This window comes from Mauremys mutica, chromosome 3, assembly GCF_020497125.1.
Source record: "Mauremys mutica isolate MM-2020 ecotype Southern chromosome 3, ASM2049712v1, whole genome shotgun sequence".
Taxonomy (NCBI): domain Eukaryota; kingdom Metazoa; phylum Chordata; order Testudines; family Geoemydidae; genus Mauremys; species Mauremys mutica.
In genome coordinates this window covers 153,464,256-153,488,038 of record NC_059074.1, presented here as the reverse complement: position 1 = coordinate 153,488,038, position 23,783 = coordinate 153,464,256, and the positions used below count along the sequence as shown (strand labels likewise).

The 23,783-nt window shown below is 41.5% G+C and overlaps 1 protein-coding gene across 3 annotated transcripts in view; it reads right to left on the bottom strand.

Moving 5' to 3' along the window:
• Positions 1 to 23,783, bottom strand: part of BABAM2 (BRISC and BRCA1 A complex member 2) — a 331,069-nt gene that overhangs the window by 195,719 nt on the left and 111,567 nt on the right. For all 3 annotated transcript variants that reach the window (XM_045011497.1, XM_045011498.1, XM_045011496.1), the window contains exon 6: positions 21,376 to 21,450. In XM_045011497.1, coding sequence (XP_044867432.1) covers positions 21,376 to 21,450 — 75 coding nt within the window. The remainder of the gene's footprint in view (positions 1 to 21,375; positions 21,451 to 23,783) is intronic.

The following is a 23,783-nucleotide window of genomic DNA, read 5'->3' as shown; positions in this document are numbered from 1 at the left end:
GCCTTCAACTACCTGAAGGGGGGTTGCAAAGAGGATGGAGCTTGGCTGTTCTCAGTTGTGGCAGATGACAGAACAAGGAGCAATGGTCTCAAGTTGCAGTGGAGGAGGTCTAGGTTGGGTATTAGGAAACACTATTACACTAGGAGGGTGGTGAAGCACTGGAATGGGTTACCTAGGGAAGTGGTGGAATCTCCATCCTTAGAGGTTTTTAAGGCCTGGCTTGACAAAGCCCTGGCTGGGATGATTTAGTTGGTGATGGTTCTGCTTTGAGCAGGGGACTGGACTAGATGACCTCCTGAGGTCTCTCCCAACCCTAATATTCTATGATTCTATGGAACCAAACAGCATAACGTACTGAGTTAGTTATCTTTGTATTTTATTGTGTAGTATGTTACACATTTTCTAGATCAATTACATAAAAACATTTGATGGTGACTGATTAGACAACAAAGCTCTTAAAACAAGTTTTAGTCTTAAAGCTTTACATCTATGAAATCAAATCAAAGTAGGGTAAAATATTGACCAGCTACTTTTTGAATAACAATTAAGAAACAAAACATGCACTAGACTGCCATTTATAAGGGAAAATGTACATCATCTTCTTAACTAGAGACAATATACATCAGTCTTAAGTTATAATAAGTACTGTACCACTAATACATCTATAGACCTTATGATGTATAATGCCATTTTCATACGTGGAAGTACTTCAGTGCCATAAAAGCTGTGATGTTGCAGTACTCGTTCAGGCCCCACTCCAATCCACACTATAGGCAATGGAAAGACATCTACTAACTTTAAGGGGCTCTGGATCAGACCCTCACTGTTTAGTGACAGGGTATGATGGCTAGTAAAAGAAGCCCTGCTGATGGGCTTAGTGGATTATTGCCACATTTACAATGTCTTTTGAAAGGCTATATTATCTAAAATAGGAAAATTAACTCGTTTGGAATATAAAGCAAATGTGCAATAAAAAAATTCAAGAAGTTAATTCTATTTTCAGACCATTGTATACTGCTTGTCTTGTGCAATATGATTGGACAAGAAGGGATGAGGCGGGAGGTGCTATCATTATGTAATAACCTGCAATTATTTTTATGGCAACTGCATTCCAATCTTATTACCCAATATACACAGTGCTAATGTACAGCAATGACACAATTAAACATTCTAACAGAGTAATAAAATTGAAACAAGTCACACAATGTAATGTGCTTGTGCACTCCCCCACCTGATGTGACAAAGCTTATTAAAATACAAAAGCTATTCTGCTTAGTTTTTAAGTTTAAAAAAAAAAACAACAACAACAACAAAAACAATTCTTATCTCAGCTCATTTCAGAATACCAACATAGTATTTCTATCAGACAGTGGGAAAATCCAAACTAAAATTATGTGGATACAATTAGATTTTTGATATCATATAGCTGCATAACTTGATAGTTCTTTTTCCAGTGCTACAATTAGAAAAACAAAATAAAATGCTTAAACACTAAATAAATGTCATTAGGAATTTAGCTGATTATGACTATGAAGGATTATGATTCATATGAAAATCATAACCTATAAAAATCATCAACTGTGCCGGATGAGCTCTTCCAGTGACAGATCTCATCAAGAAAATCTGCCAATAAAATACAGACAAAGCTGGTTAAAAAAAATTCATGTTGACTTTCAGCATATGGAGTTCAGGTGCTCCTGACACTCACATATTTTGCATGTTTTTAGCTGCTGACTACTAAAAACAATTAGGTTGATGTGAAAAAGCTGGAGCTAATAAGATTTGGCAAGCACCAAGGAAATAGCGCAGATTTTTAAAAAAAAATTTTTTTTTTTTTACACAAAATGTAATAAAAATGTTCTGTGTTGAGCACCTTTAGCTCAATATTTATTATTATTTCACTTTGTCTTGAAATGGGAACTACAAACAGTTGGATAAATAGACTAAAATGTTGTCTAGTTCCACTATAGCTTCTGTGTTGGGAGTGTGGCAGTGAACTGAGGTCTTGATGTATTGGCAGGTCTGGAGTGGCCAGGAAGCCTTTCTGGATCCATGCATCAGCACTACAGGCCAATGAAAAGGATGCCAGCTCTTGCTGGCTCGAATCGTGGGCAGCTTGTGACATCCCAAACAAAGACCTGATTGAAGACCCAATGAAAGAAGTCCTGGGATTCTACCTGTGCCATAGGTAGTGGACTGCACATTAATCGCATTCAGACCTAACGCATGGACAGTGGGGATATCTCCTCCGCAAATGGAAAATCAAAGAATCACGAAATTGTGACTGTGGTGGAGTAAATACTAAGCAACACACCACAGAAAACTGCCCCATTCACACTTACAGTGGTGGCATAAGGGGGTTCCACCTAGCTACCCCAGAAGCATTAATGTCTTTCAAATCTCATGATTCAATTATATCAGACAATTGCTTTTCAAATGCCATATGAAAGAAGACTGCAGCTTCTGTACATGCTTCTGGATCTTTTATTCAAAATGCTATTTGAAAACATGCTAAAGCAAGTTTTTCAGTGAATTGTGGCATGCATCCTTACATCTTTTCAAGTAATGCACATTACAGGGATTATTCTTCCTCTTTTTCCAGTGACAGATGCACAGCATAGGACCCTGTATTACAGTGTGATGGTTTCAGTCCTCTCTGCTCTAATACAAAGAGGGAATTAAACACCCTCTTACACCAGTTTTGTGGTTTACATAGTGTGGCATTTTTACAAACATAATTAACACAAACTACAACACTGGTAAGTGAATAAAACTATTAAATCACAAAAGTAAAGAAACTGCACTAGCAAAAGTTCCTTAGAACCCATGTATTATACTCAACGTTCCCACAGATTCCTTTTGTTTGTTTCATTTGAATACTCATGAGTAAATGTACACAAGCACTATCATCTTCTTTTAATGGAATTTGGTCTGTCTCATAAACAAAGTTCTATCACAGTCTTTAACACAGATTTCTAAATGATGAAATCACCGTAGGGAAAAAACAGAAAATATGTTCTTATCTTTGATGATAAACCTTCTGCACTGACAGCACAGAATGCTGTGCTTGGCCCCTGGCAGTGTGTCTAGCCAATGTCAGTTATTCGTTCCACTTCTTAAAGATATGCATTGGATACCATTACTAAATTCATAAAAGAAAAATGAAAACACATTTGTGCAAAATTAAAAATACGGACCCTTTACATATTTCATTCATATCTGATTAGTTGGAGATATAAAAGCATCTGAAAAATTATACCAGAACTGGTCAGAACTGCATAGCTACAGCTGGGGCATGCCCTGGCTACCCACTGAAGCACACCAACCTTGCATAAAAAACTAGGAAATTAGCACAAACAACAACTGCATTTAGTGACGCAATTAAGCCTACATTAGGACACACTCATCCACTCCAAACCTTGAAAACACATATGTAAGAAGTTAATGGAAGTCTCCTGTGTACCTTGCTGGTTCCTTGTTGCCTACAACACTGTTGATAAACTATCATTCCATAAGGCATTCACTTAGATCTCCATTAGACACCAAAAAGCTATACATTCCCTAACTTTATCACGCTTACACTCAACATAAAACCTTAATGGCAACCTTAGTATTTTAAAGCAGATTAAATTCCTAAACGAATAGACTGGGTGATAGTCATATGTGCTGGTCTGTTGATACAGGAGAGTATCATCATTAAGGTTTTGTGTTAGAGTGCAAGTTTGATGAAGATGGGGTATATATTGCTTTTCGGTATCTACTGGAGCTGGAATCCCTTACAGAGTGTAGGAGCATATTATTGTGAAAGTGAGTGGCAAGAAACACAAGAGACTTCTCCCTTATCTTATTTACATGGTTTCAAGACTTTTGGTTGGTGTGGTATGTCCTGATACAAGCTTTACTATCACTAAACAAAGCTTTTGTGTTACTAATACCAGCATAAGTTTAAGACCACATTGCTCCTCCCAAATGGAACTGATTGATTAGTTATAAACAAAATTGCATCCACAAAACTCACTAATTAGCAGTACAGCAGAACCTCAAAGTTACAAACACCTTGAGAACGGAGGTTGTTCGTAACTCTGAAATGTTCGTAACTCTGAACAAAATGTCATGGTTGTTCGTTCAAAAATTTATAACTGAACATTGACTTAATACAGATTTGAAACTTTACTATGCAGGAGAAAAATGCTGCTTTCCCTTTTTTTTTTTTTTAAAGTTGTTTACATTTAACACAGTACTGTACTGTATTTACTTTTTTGTTGTTGTTGGTCTCTGCTGCTGCCTCATTATGTACTTCCGGTTCCAAATGTGGTGTGTGGTTGACTGGTCAGTTCATAACTCTGAGGTTCTACTGTCCTATGATGTAGAATGTGTGATTATAAAGTCAGACTACCCTCTCACGTGATCTAACTATTTCCTTTACTGAAAATGGAAAATTCCACAAATCTCTGTGGATAATAAGCACCCCTCCTTTCATTCATCTTCTGCTATCCAGTTCAGGCCAAATAGTAAAACTGCATTATTTAAACAAGATAATGAATATCACATTCAGATCCTTTCAGCTAACCTGAAACACTACTACTACAACTTCTACTGAGACCTTAGTCAGGCCAAACTCCCACTAAAAAAGAATTTTGCCTGAGTAAAACTTGAGACAGGCCTTCAGGATTTGTCCTAGTATTAACTGCATTAGGGCACAATTCTGAAAGGTGGTGAGCCCCACTTGTGATGTGTTCTCCCATCAGCTTGAGGTAGGTTATGAGGACAATCAGCACCTCTCAGAACTGGAACTTTATGTACCACTACAAAATAATTACCAAAGACAAAGGGCTGGATTCTCCAATCCACCAAGTTTACTTTGCACCACTTTCTTAGCACAAAATGAATTTATAATGGAGTGTGATTGCCACTGGCGAACTCTCCCCGGGTAGAGGAAATCTCCATCAGCATAAAGTAGGTAGAGGCAGCTCTGCGAAAGCTGACCCACTGCAGCTATAACCGGCACCAAGATTGGGTGAATGAGAATCAGAAAGTCGTGTCTAGCTCCCTGACAGCAGGGAGTTCCCTTTCAAATCAGGTGCAATGGAGAATCAAGCCTCAATTGTTTATGGACATGATCCAAAGCCCACTGAAGTCAATGGAAAGACTGCCATTGACTTCAATGGGGTCTGGATCAAGTCCTTAAGAAGGAAGTTGTTATTGTACAGCATTATGGGGAAAATGTTGCAAGGCATTCATATGATTTGTCTTAAATTCACATTTTTGAAAAGCCCAAGTTATTTATTAGCAACAGTAAATCAAAGATTTATTTCAGTGAAAAAATTCAAATTTTATGGGATTTCTGGGTATTCATTTCAACAGTCATAAAAGCATGGCTTAAGTTATTTGAAAAAAAACTGCAAATATTTCCTTTTGGATTAGAATAGGACAGCAGGGTTCCCATGAATACTTTACAGCCTTTCAATTACAGTACAATTATTTATAACTTTACAGCCAGAGATCACAAGTTTAAGCAAAAGATTTTATTTCTAAAAGTTGCTAATAATATGTGATTTCTGGAAAACTAAATATCAATAAAAAAGGTACACAATTCTGAACCAGAATTCTGCACAGAATCCTTATCCTGGAGTCAACCTCCGTATATATACATTCATTTTGAAAGAATGTAGGGTGAATTAATAACTGCTACTGTACTTTGTACTTGCTGAAATAGGATGTTATTGATCAATATCAGTCTAACAGTGTTGCGTCATAACTCAGCATGGCCAGAAAACAAATTAAAAAAAAAGTCAAAATTTTCCAATTTCTACCTCAGTAAACAGAATTTTAAAATGTTTCCAAATGCAATTCACATTGCAAAATATACGCCTAAAAGATGCTAGCAAAAGAGCTAGCAAAAAAAAGAGCTAACAAAATATTTCAAACCCTAACTTTACAGGGGGAAATCTATATCTACAGATATACCTACATTTTCAAAATACATAGCTAGCCACCTTTCCTAAGAGTAGAGGAGAAATTAGCCATGCCACTTAAATAAGATTTTTTTCAAAAGTCTTCTTTTCAGAGATCATCAGAAAAATATCCTATATGTAAATACCTACATCTTATCCAGCGATAATTCCATAATCTCAAACTATTTCCTTAGAGCTCCTTCTCCATGGTTACAATGTTTGATTCCCTTGCAAAACACTTTAATTCTCTCTTTAAAACCTCACAACAGTTACTGTTTTCAAAGTGTCTCTGACCTCTCTGTCTTTCAAGAGTCACCAGTAGTAGGTTAGGCAGCATATATTGAACCTTGGGTTTGATCCTGAAGTTGTTTCAATGTGTGTAATATTCACATCTTGCAGTCAGTAAGGATTTTGCATAAGAAAAGAACGCATGATCGGGTACAAAGCTCTCGTGTTCAATTCAGTAAGTAAAAAGTAGAGCTTTGCAAAGAAAAAATATAGAAATGTGTCTTTGCTGCAAGTGCGTTTTCATTATATTCAAACCTTTCTTTCTGAACCATTCTTTTGTTTGTAATATACAAGATCAGATGCTTTTTATTTGCTTCTAATATGAAGCAATATGCCTAAAAAAATCCAACAATCGTAGTATGTTAATATCTATTAATGATCCCAATGATGGCTGTTCTACTTTCAGTCTGCAAGAATTGGATTAGTTTTTACATCTGAAGGGTTTTTAAGGAAGAGAAAATTGTCTAAGACAGCACCTCTAGTAGTTAGAGTTTCATGTGGATCTTATTGGCATTCATACTTTTATTTTTATACCCACTACTGTTCTTAGAATTCAGGAAGCCAATTGAACTCAATTCAAAATTAATACAGTAACTACTTTAAACATGACCTGTTCCTTCAGTCTCCCTGATACTTAAAACTCTACTTATATTTGACCATCATTTCAAATTGCTATTCTTTGAAGAAGGAAAATGCTCTCATCACAATTGATGGAAAATAGATAGCATACATCCCCATGAATCAAGAGGAGACTGTAGCCCAAAGATTTAGTAGCACTACTAAGAGTCTTCTCAACAATGCACCTCTTCAAGCGAGAGTATAACCTTTCAATGCAGAGCTTTGAAGAGATGTGTACTGTATATGATTAGCTACTGAGAAACTGGTGAGAATTCAGAGAAGAGCACCAAAAAAAATCAGAAGTCTAGAAGGACTGATATATGACAAAAGATTAAATAACTACAGCTTGTTTAGGGGACAGTGTGTGTTTGTGTGGAGGAGTGGAAGTGAAGGGACAGGAAAGAAGAGACATAGGACATGTTTACACTGCAGCTGGGGTGTTATTTCCAGCTCAGACAGACATGCACACACTGGCTTTCATCAAGCTAGTATGCTAAAAATAGCAGTATAGCCACGAGGGCACAGGTGGTGGCACAGGCTAGTTGTCCAAGTACATACATAGGTTCTTGGTTGGAACTGTACTCCAAGCAGCTAGCCTGTGGTGCTGTCATTGCTGCCATGGCCACACTGCTACTTTTAGCGCATAGCTTAATGACAGCTAGCGCATGTACGTCTGCCGGAGCTGGAAATTTCACCTTCAGCTGCAGAGTTCGCTGCACAGTCATGTGAGCAATGAGTTTGATTCCTAGATCCAGCCTTCTATTTAATAAAGCTAATCGGGACAATGAGTATTGTGAGGGCAGCACGTTGGATCCTTGGGAAAAAAGGAGTACCACACATTGCTCATTAATTATTTTGACACTAAAAAAGGAGTTGTGGAAATTAATTATGCGGGATCACAAGTCCCATTTCCCATGGCCAGAAGGAAGGTGGGTGTGATATGGTGCCAGAAACAGAGAGTAAGTGTGGGGGTGTTGGGAGAATGGAGATGACCGAAGTGACGGGACAAATAATCAGGGTTCAGGCATGAACATACCTGTTGGGAGAGGACGAAGAAAAAGGTACTTTTAGCCATCTTGCAGGCTTGGAGACAGAATTTTCATTAGCAAAACCCCATAAAGCTATAACTTATATTCAACTGCTCAACCATTTAACTACAGTTAACTCTTAGGGTATGCCTACACTGCAAAGAAAGAGCTGAGGTGCAGAATCTTAGAGCCTTGGTCAATTGACTCAGACTCGTGAGACTCGGGCTGTAGGGCTAAATGTAACAATGTAAATGTTCCCAATCTGGCTGGAGCCTGGGATCTGAAACCCTTCTCTCTCATCAGAGATCAGAGCCTGGGCTCCAGCCTGAACAGGAACTTCTACACTACTATTTTTAGGCCCTTATCCCAACCCCTAAGAGCCCAAGTAATTTGACCCAGGCTCTGAGATTCAATGCCAGGGGCTTTTCTTTTTAGTGTAGACAAACCCTTAGCTTCTAGTTTGATTAGTGACTTGTTTGATAAAAACATACCCATAAACTTTAAAAAGAAGTACAGGTCCATGAAAAATGCAGACTTGAGAGTCAGTCTACTAAGAGTATTCCTTCACTGTTGTTAACTTGAGTGATAGGCAACTGGAACTGACTGCCTGGGTTAACCTAGCCTGGTTGTGGCTACATTGCAAAACCAGGCCCAAGTTACAGTGCCCTCACTGGTTTTCTACGCATCCATGTGTCTCTCCAGGACTTCTGAGAGCTTAGCCATGGTTCTTTGTCCTGCAGTAAGCTGAGCCACTCTACGCTTCTTTCCTTCTGCACATATGGGAGGAACTACAGAAAGGCAATGGAGGACCATCAACACTCAAATGATTAGCCTGCATCCTCATTGCAAAGTGAGCAGGTTACCAGCCTGAGTGAAAACAGGACTGAGCTCTAAATCATGTCCCCAGATAGATTAAACTCAGACTAGTTGAAGCACCAAACACAGGTGAGAAGATTTTGCATGTGGATGAGAGGGGGCTTAGAAGAAACACCCAAGTAACAACCCAAGTTAACTCTGCAGTGAAGACACACCCAAAGAGTGCAAATCAGTTTGAAATTTCCATTCTGTTTTGTTATTTTTAACCTAATCTATTTCCCTGTGACAAGATAGATGCCTATCACTCTTTTTTCTGTCATTATCAGAATGAAAAGTCAGTTAGATTCCATGAACAAGGAGGCACTGCAACACACAGCTTACTAAATCACTTTGCAATCATTTAAAAGACACAGCACTACGAAACATTGTAGAGCATGGCTGCAGGCTACAACACAACAATACAAACATGCAATCCTGCATTCACTTCTGTAGTTCACACATTAAACTGTCATTATGCTTGTAACCCATTTATATGTCAAATTCTGTCTGTCCTCTCACCTCTTCATGTAATTTATTCACATCTTTTCTTCCTACATTGAAACTTTAAATGAATTCTACAGTATCTATCAACATTCAGTGGACTGTGCATAAACCAACATAATAACAAGAGAGCATTGACTGTAAAATAATCTTTTATTACAAAGCCCCAAGGCCTATTTATTATGTCTCAAGGGTCTTATTCACAAAAACATGCCTTACCCTGCAAATTATTTCTGAATAACTGAATGTGCCCTGGTTACTCTAATTCACAAAAATGTTTCAAGCACTGTCAGGATTCATAAACTACAAGAGTGCTGATCCAACACTACCTTCAGATACATCTTATAATTATAGGTGGAGCCGCAAAGTGGTGGCAGGGGAATAGAGGCAGAAGGGTCTCAACCCAGTTGGCCGCCAGAGCACACATCCCACTAGAACCTGGAATGGAACTCAAGATTTTTGAGTCGCATTATTCCTCTCCTGCTAGCAAGAAACTGTGAAAACGATTGGTAAAATGTGTATCTCATCTGCTCTAGTGACTGGTCCACACAGACAGTGGCAACTTACTACTGCTATCAGTTATTCTGTTGGCTCAAGTGACATATGTTTTTTCAGTTTGCTTTTTAAAAAAAAAAAACAGTGGAAATTTTATATTAAAAAAAACAATATTAAAAGATTACTGTAAAGTTGCAAAGCCAAGCACTCACAAGTTAGGAATGCTAGAAGTAAGGTTGGCCTGTGTAACCTTATTCAGCCCTCTCAAGTGTATGCATTATGATATGTTCTTTATTTACATTATCATATACTATTTTTTCTACAGGACCACTGCCTCATTCAATGCACAGAATAGATTGTGCTCTGGAGATGAACCAGGGTTATGTAGACTGTTATCTGCAGGATCCTTGGTTCATCTGTTGCAGGGGTTGGAATGTGTGTAGTGAATGACTCTAGGAACTGCAAGAAGAAGAAAAAATGGTATCACGGTTAAGGCACCTGAATGCGGCCCTGGAGAAACAGATTCTACCACTCACTGCCTTTAGCACAGAGTTCCTGTGATGACAGGTAAGACATATAAACCAGATCTTTCACAGGGGGTCGCTTATTGTGCTCCTTATTTTCTGGAAGCCCAACTCAAGACACTGGATTCTGATTTGCAGAACTGCCAAGCCTGCATAGTTGCAACTGAAGTCAGTGGGAGCTGTGCTATATAATGGTAAGGATTCTAAAAAATAAAGCCCTAAGCATCTCAAATAGGTACCAAAATTAGTGGACATTTTTGGCCTGAATCTTTCAATGCCTCAATTCTCCATCTATAAAACAGGGAAAATACAACCACTTCACCTCAGAGGGCTGTTCTGAAGATAAATTAATTCATATTTATGAAGAATTCAGATTATTATAGTGATGAGCACTTTCAGGAAGCCCTTGAAGAAAGCAATAATTCTGTATTCAAAGCAGGGTTTGAACAGAAAGTAGTAAAGTTGCACAGACAACTTTAAGTCTGCTTGACATTGCAACCTTAACACTCTTTTAATGTAAATTTTTGTATGTAATGCTATAATGTAATCCAAGAAATAGAAGTAGAACAAATGTCAAACTTTCCCTTTGCGTTAATCAAGTGAATGTCACAGGTCCCTGAGGATTAGAATTAGAACTATAACATATTTTGCACTTTTGCTGCCATGTGGCATGTGATATTTGGCCCATATCTTTCCTCACCCTGTAATGAGACACTTCAGGCCACCATCCTGTATAGGAGATCACCCAGAGATGTCAAAGAAGGTTTTGGTGTAGACTGATGGCTGGATGTGGCTCTGTAATCTTAAGAAAAATGAATCTTTACATTTCATTTTCCTTTTTGTGAGGAGATTAGAGAGTGGCTCTGGCTAAAATTTTCCAAAGCACCTACATGAATTTGGTACCCAAGTGCATAAATCAGTTTTGAAAATGGGACTTAGCAGCCTAAGTCTCATTGAAAGTCAACAGAATTTAGAGTCAGGACTTGTCTAGACGAATAGTTAGTGCACAACACTTTCCTGTTTGCTGGATTGCAGAAACCCAATCCCACAATCAGTCCCTTATTTGTATCGATTCAGATCAAACAGGTGTCCAGGGCCAGCTGACACTCAGTGCCCCTTCCCCTTAGGAGTTGGTAAAGTTCCTCTCTTACACCCTGCCTGTTTTTCAAAAGGCAGAAAAGAGTCTCTGACTCAGGAGACCATGACTATCTGGCTCAGCTATCCAATGCACTAAAGTACTTGCTGGAGACCATGCAAATCAGAAAAGAGCAAGTTCCACTTTCATTAGGAACCCTTTCCCCTATAGCTGGGGAATCAACTATGCACTGAGTTCATGTCTAAGTCTCATTTTTTTAAATACACCCCAGCGATTAGCCTACTTAGCAAATGTTTCCCAGAGCAAAAGAAGAGAGAGAATGGGTATTAGATTTTAAAAAAATCAAATTGCCATGTATATTTACATTAAATATTCTAGATCTATTAATATTAATAATATATTTCTGTATTAGATTTTTGAAAAGTTTCCTCCAATATTTCCCCGCCAGTTCTGAATAACTCTCATCTGGATATTTTGGGAAAGTCCTGGTGAACTGATCTGATCTCTCAGTGAAAGATGGATAAGTTATTATTCCTGATGTCCATTTAAGTGTGGGGAGAGGGGAAGCTAATCCTATGGAGACCTGAAGTTCTGAAGGCTAGGTTACTGTCAACAGTAAAAGGAAGCAACCAAATCTCATTGCAAAGCTACCATGTTATTTGGGCTTGGCTGGCACAGGCATTCATTTGAGCTCAATCTTGTGTGCATGTACAGTGAGTTGCAAACTTCTACTCCCAGCCTAGGAACCAAAACCATGGTCCTACACTAAAATCAATAGGGGAAAGAAGGAAATCACTATGATACAGGATGTTCTCTCCCCAATTCTCAGATGTCTGTCTACCTCCATATATATACACATTTGCATTTATAATTAGTGAAGTCTTTGCACAATGCTCAGCTAACTGATTACATATTATGCACCTATGAAAATAATAAATTGAGATGTTCTCATATTTACAGACTATATATTATACGCTCTGTCTAGTTTAAGGAAGATGGAGGCGATTTCCATAGTGTACAGGGCCACAATACTCTTTAATCCAGCCTTGAGCATGTCACCTACTAACAATCCATGTGGCCCCTGCTGATGCACACTAGACGTTCCCTAATGTGCTTTATGTACTGCTGTTAGGAAGGGGTCCTGAACCTTTTTCTGTTGCCACACAGTGTCATAGTTTGGAAAATAGGGCTATCAAGCAATTAAAAAATGAATCATGATCAATTGTGCGATTAATCGCACTGTTAAACAATAATAGAATACCATTTATTTAAATATTATTGTATGTTTTCTACATTTTCAAATATATTGATTTCAATTATAACAGAATACGAAATGTACAGTGCTCTCTTTATATTTATTTTTGATTACAAGTATTTGGACTGTAAAAAAAATAGTATTTTTTCAATTCACCTAATACAAGTACCATAGTGTCATCTCTTTATCATTAAAGTTGAATTTACAGATGCAGACGTGTGTACAAAAAAAAAACTGCATAAAAAAAATGTAAAATTTTAGAGCCCGCAAATCCACTCAGTCCTACAATTTGCAGGAGATAATGCTGCCTGCTTCTTGATTACAATGTCACCTGAAAGTGAGAAAAGGTGTTCTCATGGCACTGTTGTAGCTGGTGTTGCAAGATATTTACGTGCCAGATGCACTAAAGATTCATATGTGCCTTCATGCTTCAGCCACCATTCCAGGCAGGGCCGCCCAGAGGATTCCGGGGGCCCGGGGTCTTCGGCGGCGGGGGGCCCTTCCGTTCCGGGACCCGCCGCCGAAGTGCCCCGAAGACCCGCGGTGGGGGACCCCCCCGCCGCCGAATTACCGCCGAAGCGGGACCCGCTGCCGAAGTGCAGCCCGGTCTTCGGTGGTAATTCGGCGGCGGGGGGGGGCCCCCGCCACGGGTCTTCGGGGCACTTCGGCGGCGGGTCCCGGAACGGAAGGGCCCCCCACCGCCGAATTACCACCGAAGACCGAGCTGAACTTCAACGGCGGGTCCCGCTCTGTCTTCGGCGGTAATTCGCCAGCGGGGGGTTGTTCCGCCCCGGAGCGGAAGGACCCCCCGCCGGCGAAGACCGGGAGCGAAGAAGCTCCTGCGCCCGGACCCGCAAGAGTTTTCCGGGCCCCCCGGAGCGAGTGAGGGACCCCGCTCCAGGGGCCCCGAAAAACTCTCGTGGGGGCCCCTGTGGGGCCCGGGGCCTGGGGCAAATTGCCCCCCCCTCTGGGCGGCCCTGATTCCAGGGGATATGCATCCATGCTGATGACGGGTTCTGCTCGATAATCCAAAGCAGTGAGGACTGACGCATGTTTATTTTCATTATCTGAGTCAGATGCCACCAGCACAAGGTTGGTTTTCTTTTTTGGTGGTTTCGAATTAGGGTTAGTGTGGCCGCAAATCGATGGTATTGGCCTCCGGGACCTATCCCACAGTGCACCATTGTGACCACTCTGGACAGCGATCTGAACTCAGATGCACTGGCCAGGTATACAGGAAAAGACCCATGAACTTTTGAATTTCATTTCCTGTTTGCCCAGCGTGGAGAGCGGATCAGCACAGGTGACCACGCAGAGCTCATCAGCACAGGTATCCATGCAGTCTGAGAATCGAAAAAGAGCACCAGCATGGACTGTACGGGAGGTACTTGATCTGATCGCTGTATTGGGAGAGGATTCCGTGCTAGCAGAACTACGTTCCAAAAGACGAAATGCCAAAACATTTGAAAAAAATCTCAAAGGGCATGATGGAGAGAGGCCACAATAGGGACTCACTACAGTGCCGCGTGAAAGTTACGGAGCTCAGACAAGCCTATCAGAAAATCAAAGAAGCAAATGGAAGGTCTGGGGCAGAGCCGCAGACATGCTGCTTCTACACTGAGCTGCATGCAATTCTAGGGGGGGCCACCACCACTACCCCACCTCTGACCATGAATTACAAGGAGGGGGTAATCTCAGCCATGCCTGAGGATTCTGCGGACAGGGAAGATGATGATGAGGAGGACAACGAGCTTGCGGAGAGCACACAGCACTCTGTTCTCCCCAATAGCCAGGATCTTTTTCTCAGCCTGACTGAAGTAGCCTCCCAACCCTCCCAAAGCAGTATCCCAGACCATGAAGCCATGGAAGGGACATCTGGTGTGAGTACCTTTGCAAATATAAAACATGGTTTAAATGAAAGTGTTTTTTAATGATTAATTTGTCCTGAGGACTTGGGATGCATTCATGGCCAGTACAGCTACTGGAAAAGTCTGTTAACGTGTCTGGGGATGGAGCGGTAAACCTCCAGGGACATCTCCATGAAGCTCTTCTGGTGGTACTCCAAAAGCCTTTCCAGAAGGTTTCTGGGCAGTGCAGCCTTATTCCATCCTCCATGGTAGGACACTTGACCACGCCATGCATGTAGCAAGTAATCTGGTATCATTGCATGACAAAGCCTGGCAGGGTATGGTCCCGGTGTTTGCTGGCATTCAAGCAACATCCGTTCTTTATCTCGCTGTGTTATCCTCAGGAGAGTGATATCGTTCATGGCAACCTGGTTGAAATACTGGAATTTAATTAAGGGGACAGAGGTGGCCATTCCTATGGGGCTGTTTGCCTGTGGCTGAAAAGAAATCCTTCCCTGCAGTTAGCCAAGTGTGTGTGTGTGTGGGGGGGGGAGGATTAGCGCTGAGCTTTTCACGTTTGGCTAGCAGGGATCTTCCCTGATAGCAGCCATGCAGTAGTGGGAGGGGTAAAGTGATCATCCCAGAAAACTGGATGAGGGGGGAGGTTAGTTTCTTTTCTGCTGCTGCATGTTAACAGGAAAACCGCAGCACTCAACGGGCTTTGCTTGGTATGTGGGAAAGGAGGGCGCTGGATATATGAAGGCTGCAAAAGCCAAAAGACAATGGCTTACCATGGCCACATGCAAGCCGAATTCTGTTGCCCGGACCTGCGTCTGTGATCTCTAATACCAAAGCCACAGGCACTCAATATTAAGATGCAAAATGCGACCTTGTACTGAAATCACATGTACTATGTAATGTGAATAGTGTTGTTCACCATGAAAGAGTAAAACCAGTGTTCTGTAAAATGTATTTTTTTAAATACTTCTCTCCCTTTTTTTCCCACCCTCCCTCCCGCAGCTGCAAATTTTTCAAGCCTCCCTCCTCCGTCCCAAAGGCTATCTCAGATAAGGCGGCGGAAAAAAAGGACGTGAGACCAAATGTTCACTGAAATCATGGATTCAACCCGCAATGAAAGAGCTCATCTGAATGAGTGGAAGGACGTGGTATCAAAGTACAGGACAGATGCCAGTGAACGTGAGGACAGGAGGGACACTCGAGATGAGAGGTGGTGGCAGGAAGATCAGCGCTGGCGGGATGCAAAGCTGGGGCTGCTGCGTGATCAAACTGACATGCTCCAGCGTCTGGTGGAGCTTCAGGAACGGCAGCAGGATCACAGAGTGCCGCTACAGCCCCTGTATAATCACCCTCCCCCCTCACCATGTTCCATAGCCTCCTCACCCAGACATGTAAGAACGCGGGGGGGGGGGGAAGGAAGAGGCTCCGTGCACCTGCCCACTCCACCCCAGTGGACAGCCCAAGCAAAAGGCTGTCATCACTAAAAAAGTTCAAAGTAGCCTTTTCCTTCCCCCCGATCCTCCTCCCAAACCCAACCCGGGCTACCTTGTCAGTTCTCTCTCTCTTTTTATAATCAATTAATAAAGAATACATGATTTTTAAACGATAGTGACTTTATTTCCTTAAAAAGCAAGCTGTGATTGAAGGGGGAGGGTGGGTTACTTAAAGGGAATGAGTCAATCAAGGGGGCAGGTTTTCCTCAAGGAGAAACAAACAGAACTTTCACACCATAGCCTGGCCAGTCATGAAACTGGTTTTCAAAGCTTCTCTGATGCGCAGCGCTTCCTGGTGTGCTCTTCTAATCGCCCTGGTGTCTGGCTGCGCGTAATCAGCGGCCAGGCGATTTGCCTCAGCCTCCCACCCCGCCATAAAGGTCTCCCCGTTACTCTCACAGAGATTGTGGAGAACACAGCAAGCAGCAATAACAATGGGTATATTGGTTTGGCTGAGGTCTGAGTGAGTCAGTAACGTGCGCCAGCGTCCCTTTAAACATCCAAATGCACATTCTACCACCATTCTGCACTTGCTCAACCTGTAGTTGAACAGCTCCTGACTACTGTCCAGGTTGCCTGTGTATGGCTTCATGAGCCGTGGCATTAAGGGGTAGGCTGGGTCCCCAAGGATAACAATAGGCATTTCAACATCCCCAACTGTTAGTTTCTGGTCTGGGAAGTAAATCCCTTGCTACAGCCGTCTAAACAGAGTAGTGTTCCTGAAGACGCGAGCATCATGAGTCCTTCCCGGCCATCTCACGTTGAGGTTGGTGAAACATCCCTTGTGATCCACCAGTGCTTGCAGCACCATTGAAAGGTACCCTTTGCAGTTTATGTACTGGCTGCCCTAGTGCTCCGGTGCCAAGATAGGGATATGGGTTCCATCTATCGCCCCACCACAGTTAGGGAATCCCATTGCAGCAAAGTCATCCACTATGACCTGCACATTTCCTAGTCACTACCTTTGGTAGCAGCAGGTCAGTGATTGCTTTGGCTACTTGCATCACAGCAGCCCCCACAGTAGATTTGCCCACTCCAAATTGATTCCCAAATGACCGGTAGCTGTCTGGCGTTGCAAGCTTCCACAGGGCTATCGCCACTCACTTGTGAACTGTGAGGGCTGCTCTCATCTTGGTATTCTGGCACTTCAGGGCTTGGGAAAGCAAGTCACAAAGTTCCATGAAAGTGCCCTTACGCATGCAAAAGTTTCACAGCCACTGGGAATCGTCCCACCAGTCTGTGCTTGTTTTCCGGGCCCAAAATCGGTGTTCCATGGCTAGAACCTGCCACATTAACAGCATGATCTCCAAAGCACTGGAGCCCGCAGTTTGAGAGAATTCTGTGTCCATGTCAATGTAACTCTCGTCGCCGCGCTGCCGTAGCCGCCTCCTCCTCGCCTGGTTTTTCAGGTCCTGGTTCAGCATAAACTGCACAAGAATGTGCGAGGTGTTTACAATGTCCATGACTTCTGTCTTGAGCTGAGCGGGCTCCATGCTTGCTGTGGTATGGCGTCTGCACAGTTCACCCAGAAAAAAAGGTGCAAAACGGTTGTCTGCCATTGTTTCACGGAGGGAGGGGGAGGATGTACCCAGAACCACCAGCAACAATGTTTTTTGCCCCATCAGGCACTGGGATCTCAACCCAGAATTCCAATGGGTGGGGAAGACTGGGAACTATGGGATAGCTATGAGATAGCTATCCACATTGCAACGCTCCAGAAATCGACGCTACCCTCAGTACATGGACGCACACCGCCGAATTAATGTGCTTAGTGTGGCCACGTGCATTCGACTTTATACAATGTTTCCTAAAATCGGTTTCTGTAAAATCGGAATAATCCCGTAATGTAGACATACTCTAGACTTCCTCTGTTGGGGTATGTGGACACAATGAACATAAATGAACTCACAACCCTTTGGAGATGACTGGGCTAACTGAATTAACAATGCACTTTCTAAAAACTGCCAAAGTAATGATGAATGTGGTACTGAATGTAAAACACATATTGTTCTTGCAAAGCATCAATGATGGGCTCCATACTCCAGGAAAGATGTGGAAAAAATTGCAGAAATTCCAGAGGATTAAAGGTCTAGAAAACATGACCTAGGAGGAAAGATTGAAAAAATTGGGTTTGTTTAGTCTGGAGACGAGAACACTGAGGGGGGACATGATAACAGTCAAGCACGTAAAAGACTGTTATAAAGAGGAGGGTGATAAATTGTTCTCCTTATCCACTGAAGACAGGACAAGAAGTAATGGGTTTAAATTGCAGCAAGAGAGATTTAGGTTAGATACTAGGAAAAAACTTCCTAATTGTAATGGTAGTTAGGAACTGGAACAAATTACCTAGGGAAGTGGTGGAATCTCCACTATTGGAGGTTTTTAAGAACAGGTTGGACAAACAGCTGTCAGGGATGGTCTAGAGAATACTTAGTCCTGCCTCAGTGCAGGGGACTGGACTAGATGCCCTATCAAGGTCCCTTCTAGTCCTACATTTTTGTTGTTTTTCAAGTGAATAATAAGCATTTCCTTAGTACTAGCACCAAAACATCCTTTCCTCCAATATCTCCATAAGCTCCTCATTCATTTCAGGATCGAGTGGAAAACTTCTCTCCTCATTCTAACACCCTCTCTGGGCTTGTTCAACTCTACTTTTATGGATCCTGTCTGTCTCTACTCCACTTATCTAATAATTAGTCTTCTCTCAAACTGTATAACATACTACTGTAAGTGTAAGAGCCTTCTTTTCTGCAAATTCTTATATCTGAAATAGCATTCTTCTATTACTCTACTTTATGTGCACTCCACTCTCTTGTTTTCAAATGAAATTTGAAAGCAACTGCTAATGTTGCTTATAAGGTCACCAAGAAGTGCAATCCTGCCACACAGTAAATTTACTGAAGCACCACAGAACTATTTACGGAACAGCATATTTCACAGTTCTAGTGTAAATTTACTATAGGAAAACTACATTTTGGGGGACCTTCACTATACCTCTTAATTTCTCTGTCCTCTTCTGCTACTATTTAATTCTAATTACATAAATTGACCTCTACTTGGGAAAGTCTCAGAGTTTGTAGGTTTTCTCCCTCCTTCTACCTCACAGAACTGGCCAGCATTTTGTTCCCCCAATCCCATGGATCACTAGAAATCTGCAGAAATCATATCCATCTGTCCAAAGGCCTTCTGTTCTGTCCCCAACCCAAAGCAGAAGTTTCAGATCTGGGTCCCCTTCATTTCTGGAAGTGGAGGGGACCTCTCAGACCAATAATATATAAAACTCTGTAAAATTCTTTGAATTCTCTCCTTTATAGAAAGTGTCATATACAATGAAGTTGTATTTATCATATACACTTTGGAGAAAAAGGAGAAAAAACACAAAAGGGGAAAAATATCCTCTTACCAAAATAAAGATAATATTTATGCCAAAACAGTATTTAACAAACTGCTTTAATAAACTGCTTATAAATATTCCTAGATACATATTCACATGATCTTAAATAGATACCTAACTGAGACAAATGAGTGATACAAGCATGCATGTATCCACAGGAGTGCCGAGGTAAACATATTGCTGTCCTGGAAAGAAAAGTAATTTGTAGACCTAAATTAACTCTACTTCATACTCATTTTCTGAGTTCTTTATTTTGTTTTACTATATGTATTTTTTGCAATAAGGCTAGGTCCAGGGGATCTACTGTATTGTGCCAGACACCATCCCTGATTGGGTTGTATAACCCAGGGTGCATAACAAAGAGTTAGTCGACTGTAAATTGAGGATAAAGGTTTAACGAAGCACACACTTGACTCAGGAAAAGTACAGTGCATGTATTTTCTTGAGTTAATCACATAAAAATCTCTCATAAATACACCTCTACCCCGATATAATGCAACCTGATAGAATGCGAGTTCGCATACAACACGGTAAAGCTCTGACACGCTGCTCTGAGCAGCGTGTTAAGGGTGTCAGGCCAGGCTGGGGCTGAGGAGTTTGATAAGGGGCAGAGGGTCTCAGGGGAGGTCAGCGGCTCCCCCCGCAGGGTGTGGGGGGCAGGAGCTGTAGGAGGGCTCTTTTGGGGGCCCGCAGTCCCAGAGTGGCCCAGAGGATTAGCGGGGGGCCGGGAGCAACCCGCTCCACTTCCCTCGCCCCGGCCCCAGCCGTGTCGCTTGGAGGAGGGGGCGCTTGGGGGAAGGGATCCCCCCCGCACTCACCAGCAGCAGCAGAAGCAGAGCAATCTGGTCCCAGCCCGCTCCACTCCGCCAGCTCCCAGCTGCAGCGCTCCGCTTCCTGCCACAGGTGAGTACAGGGGTTGTCCTTTCCCCAACCTCTCCGCACTCACCGACAGCGGGAAGTGGAGCGCCGTGGCTGGGAACTGGAAGGGTGGAACAGACTGGGGGTCGGGCTGCTCCGCTTCCCGCCGCTGCTGGTGAGTGCCTGTCAGGGAGCCGGGAGGGGTGGATAGGGGTCGGAGCAGTCAGGGGACAGGGGGTTTGGCAGGGGGCGGGATCCTGGGGGTGATTAGGGATGGGGGTCTCTGGAGGGGACGGTCAGGGAACAAGGAACGGGGAGGGGGAGGGCAAAGCAAGTTTGATATAACGCGGTCTCACCTATTACACGGTGAGATTTTTTGTCTCCCAAGGACCACGTTATATCGGGGTAGAGGTGTAGCACCTGCATTTTCAATGCCTCAAGACCTTATTTAAATACTCTACAGAGAAAGCTCATTTTTTGCATGTAGTACATGTGCACACAGCACATCGCTTGTTGACACCTAAACCACAAAGAACAGGGATGACGAAAAACATCTACAGCAAACCTTTGCTTATTAAGCAAAAATCACCATCCATTCCATCCTGATACCTGTACACATTTAAAGGTTATATCTGAATTCATTCTTGCATTGCTTTTCTGATGTTGGTGATAATACCACGTTATCATTATACCACAATTATCTGCAGTTTTATGTGAGTAGGAAGAAAGGATGCAGAGTCAGAATAAGCACAATAATAAAATGGACTTAGTGAATCGTAGGCTCCTGCATAGTCTTTAAGATGGAATCTAATCAAATCAGTGTGTTAGTTTTCTTAGTCAATTAATCCAGGTGGATTCTCCCCTCCCTCCCCATCATGATGGGTAAAACTTTGGGGGAAAAAAAACTGATTTTTTTTTCATTTGGAAGAAAACTCCTTTCATTGTTACACATTTGCAAGGACAATTTAGTCAGGAATACAAAATAACTCTACTGACACTTTTCCAGCCCACCAACCAAAAATTTTGAAAGGTCTGATTTTCAGCTTCTTAGCTAAATTTCTGAAATTCAAAATAAAATTATTACTGGGAACTTCTCACTAGTCCAAACTTTCACACAAAATGAGCACTGTCAATACAGTCACTTATTTTACCTTGAGAAGGTATGTGGGAATATTGCTGAAATCCACAGGTAACTTCAAAAGGAAGCGAGCTGAGAATTCACCAGTCTGAGGAGAAAGGAACAAAAATAATGAGACCTACAGCTAAAGGGATCTCACTGTCTATTATCTACAGCAGACAGGGTCACAAGCTGAACCTATTCAGACTGAAATATTTAGCAAGGCAGTATCTTCTAGCAACTGGGGGAGGAAGAGTTAAGCAACAGCTTTCAATGGTAATTGTTGAAAATGAAAAAAACATTTATTTACAGCTTTCAAAATAATTTTCACAATGTACCCCAAGACTCTAGGGGCATTGCTCCCACTGAGTCAATGGTAAAAAGGTCCTTAGAGAGCATAATGGCTGGCACCATATAAGAACATACATTAGATTAAACCAGGCCCTACGTCTTCTCTTTACTCATCACTGTTGAAGTCATTGCTTCTGCAGCCACAAGTTAGCTCGCATCCTAAGTGTTTTAACAAATGGATTACATCTCGTAGCATAAATTATTCCCATGAATGTAAACACCTCATGAAAACTCAAATTACAATAATAAGGGGGGAATGTAAAGGTCACCAATGACATGTTGCACAAACTACATCCTGACTGCTAAATAGGTACATCTTTAAAGAACTCTACTTTAAAAAGTACAGGCAAAAGAATTACTAATCTGTATTGCATCCAGAATACAATGTAATACACAATCTCTCTATACGGGTGTCACTTAAACATCCCAATCAAGACGAGGGCCCTACTGTACTTAATACTGTACAAATACAGAGGTAGACAGTCAATATCCTGAAGAGTTTACAATCTAATTTTAGGGCTAGATTTTCTGAAGAGTTTAGAACCCAACAGTTCTCACTTAGGCACCTAAATATATTGCTCAGATTTTCAAACATGCTCAGCACTCAGTAGCTCCCACTGAGAATGATGAGAAAATTTTGCCCCTTTATTTAGGTGCCAGAGTGGAAACTGAGCATGTTTTTTGAAAATCAGGCCCCACTTTTGCAAATCTGGCTATTTATGTGTTCCAGTACAGCATTTAGATGCATCGGAAATTAGCATTGCACACATCTCTAATTTTTAAAAAATGGGAAATTCATTATATGTATTTTGATGGTACACTTATTTAATATAGTGACTGCCTGAATGTTACTGGAAAGAACCTGGCATAATTACCACTAATAACTAAAGGGACTGCAGCCGTGCCAATCTCATCAACACTTTCTGCTACAGTGAAAATAAAGCCCCCAAAATACAGTGAAAGTACTATGGTATCAAATAAAAAGAATATTTTTTCCTTGCAAATGAATAATCACATATAAGACGAAACGTCCTTTTTTACAACTGAAGAGACTTGTTGAGAGAAAAAGGGGATGTAACAAGGTTATTCTTTCAATAGGTGTCTACTGTATACAACTCTATTTCCAGGGATTTAAAATATGGCTAAAAATCCTTTGGGCATTTACCCGTCCAACTGTACAAGATCTTTCTCTGACAAAACTATATTAGAACATTTTTAAGTTATACTAGTGGAGGAAAAGAGAAAAGCATGGATAGAGTCTTCCTCTTGCCCCATCATTTAGGTATGTGCTTGCTTGTTAAATAAAATTTTTCATGCCATTAATTTCCAAAGTGGGATAGTGTCGCTGAATGGGGGGGGGGGGGGGAAAGAGGAAAAAAAGACTAATAAATGTTTTATTTTATAAAGAGAGCTACAGAACCTGTATGGCAATGTAAATTACTTCTTTTAAATAGACATTTATGGAAACTGGGTGTTATTGTAGTCTAGAAACCAAATTTTAGCTTTCCACCATTTTAGACCACAAATTAGTTTTGCCATAATTCATCCATATTGAAAATTTCACTCTGTCAACTAATAATAATTAGAAATGAGCAAAGGAAGTTTTGTTCAAATCAGAATTCACACTGGACTATGATATGGGTTCCAGGACAAACTAGAAGTACCAGAGCTATAGTTTGAGTTTGGAGGATGCCATAAATCTCATGAGCTGTTTGATAACAAACTGCAAAATGAAGTTCTCTCACAGTTGAGGAGGGATTCCTATTTCCTCTCATTAGGGCAGTCCACCTCTGCACACATCTGGGTAGCAGCCCTTTTCTGTTGACAGAAAATGACCATCCTTGCTTCTCAGCAATGAAATGATCCTACCTGTAAAGGGCTCAATTTTACTTCCATTGGCGTCAATGGTGCAGGATTTGTCCAAAGGTAAACAAATGTACTGAGAACTTTGAGACTGATTTCTGAAAATAAAGCCTTTGTTTGTGACAGTAACTGGAATGTGCCAAATGAGTTGTACATAATCAGGAGGGGAAAGAGATTCTTTCATTCTCAACATCTTCTGGTTTGTTCTACTCTTAGCAAACTTGAAGA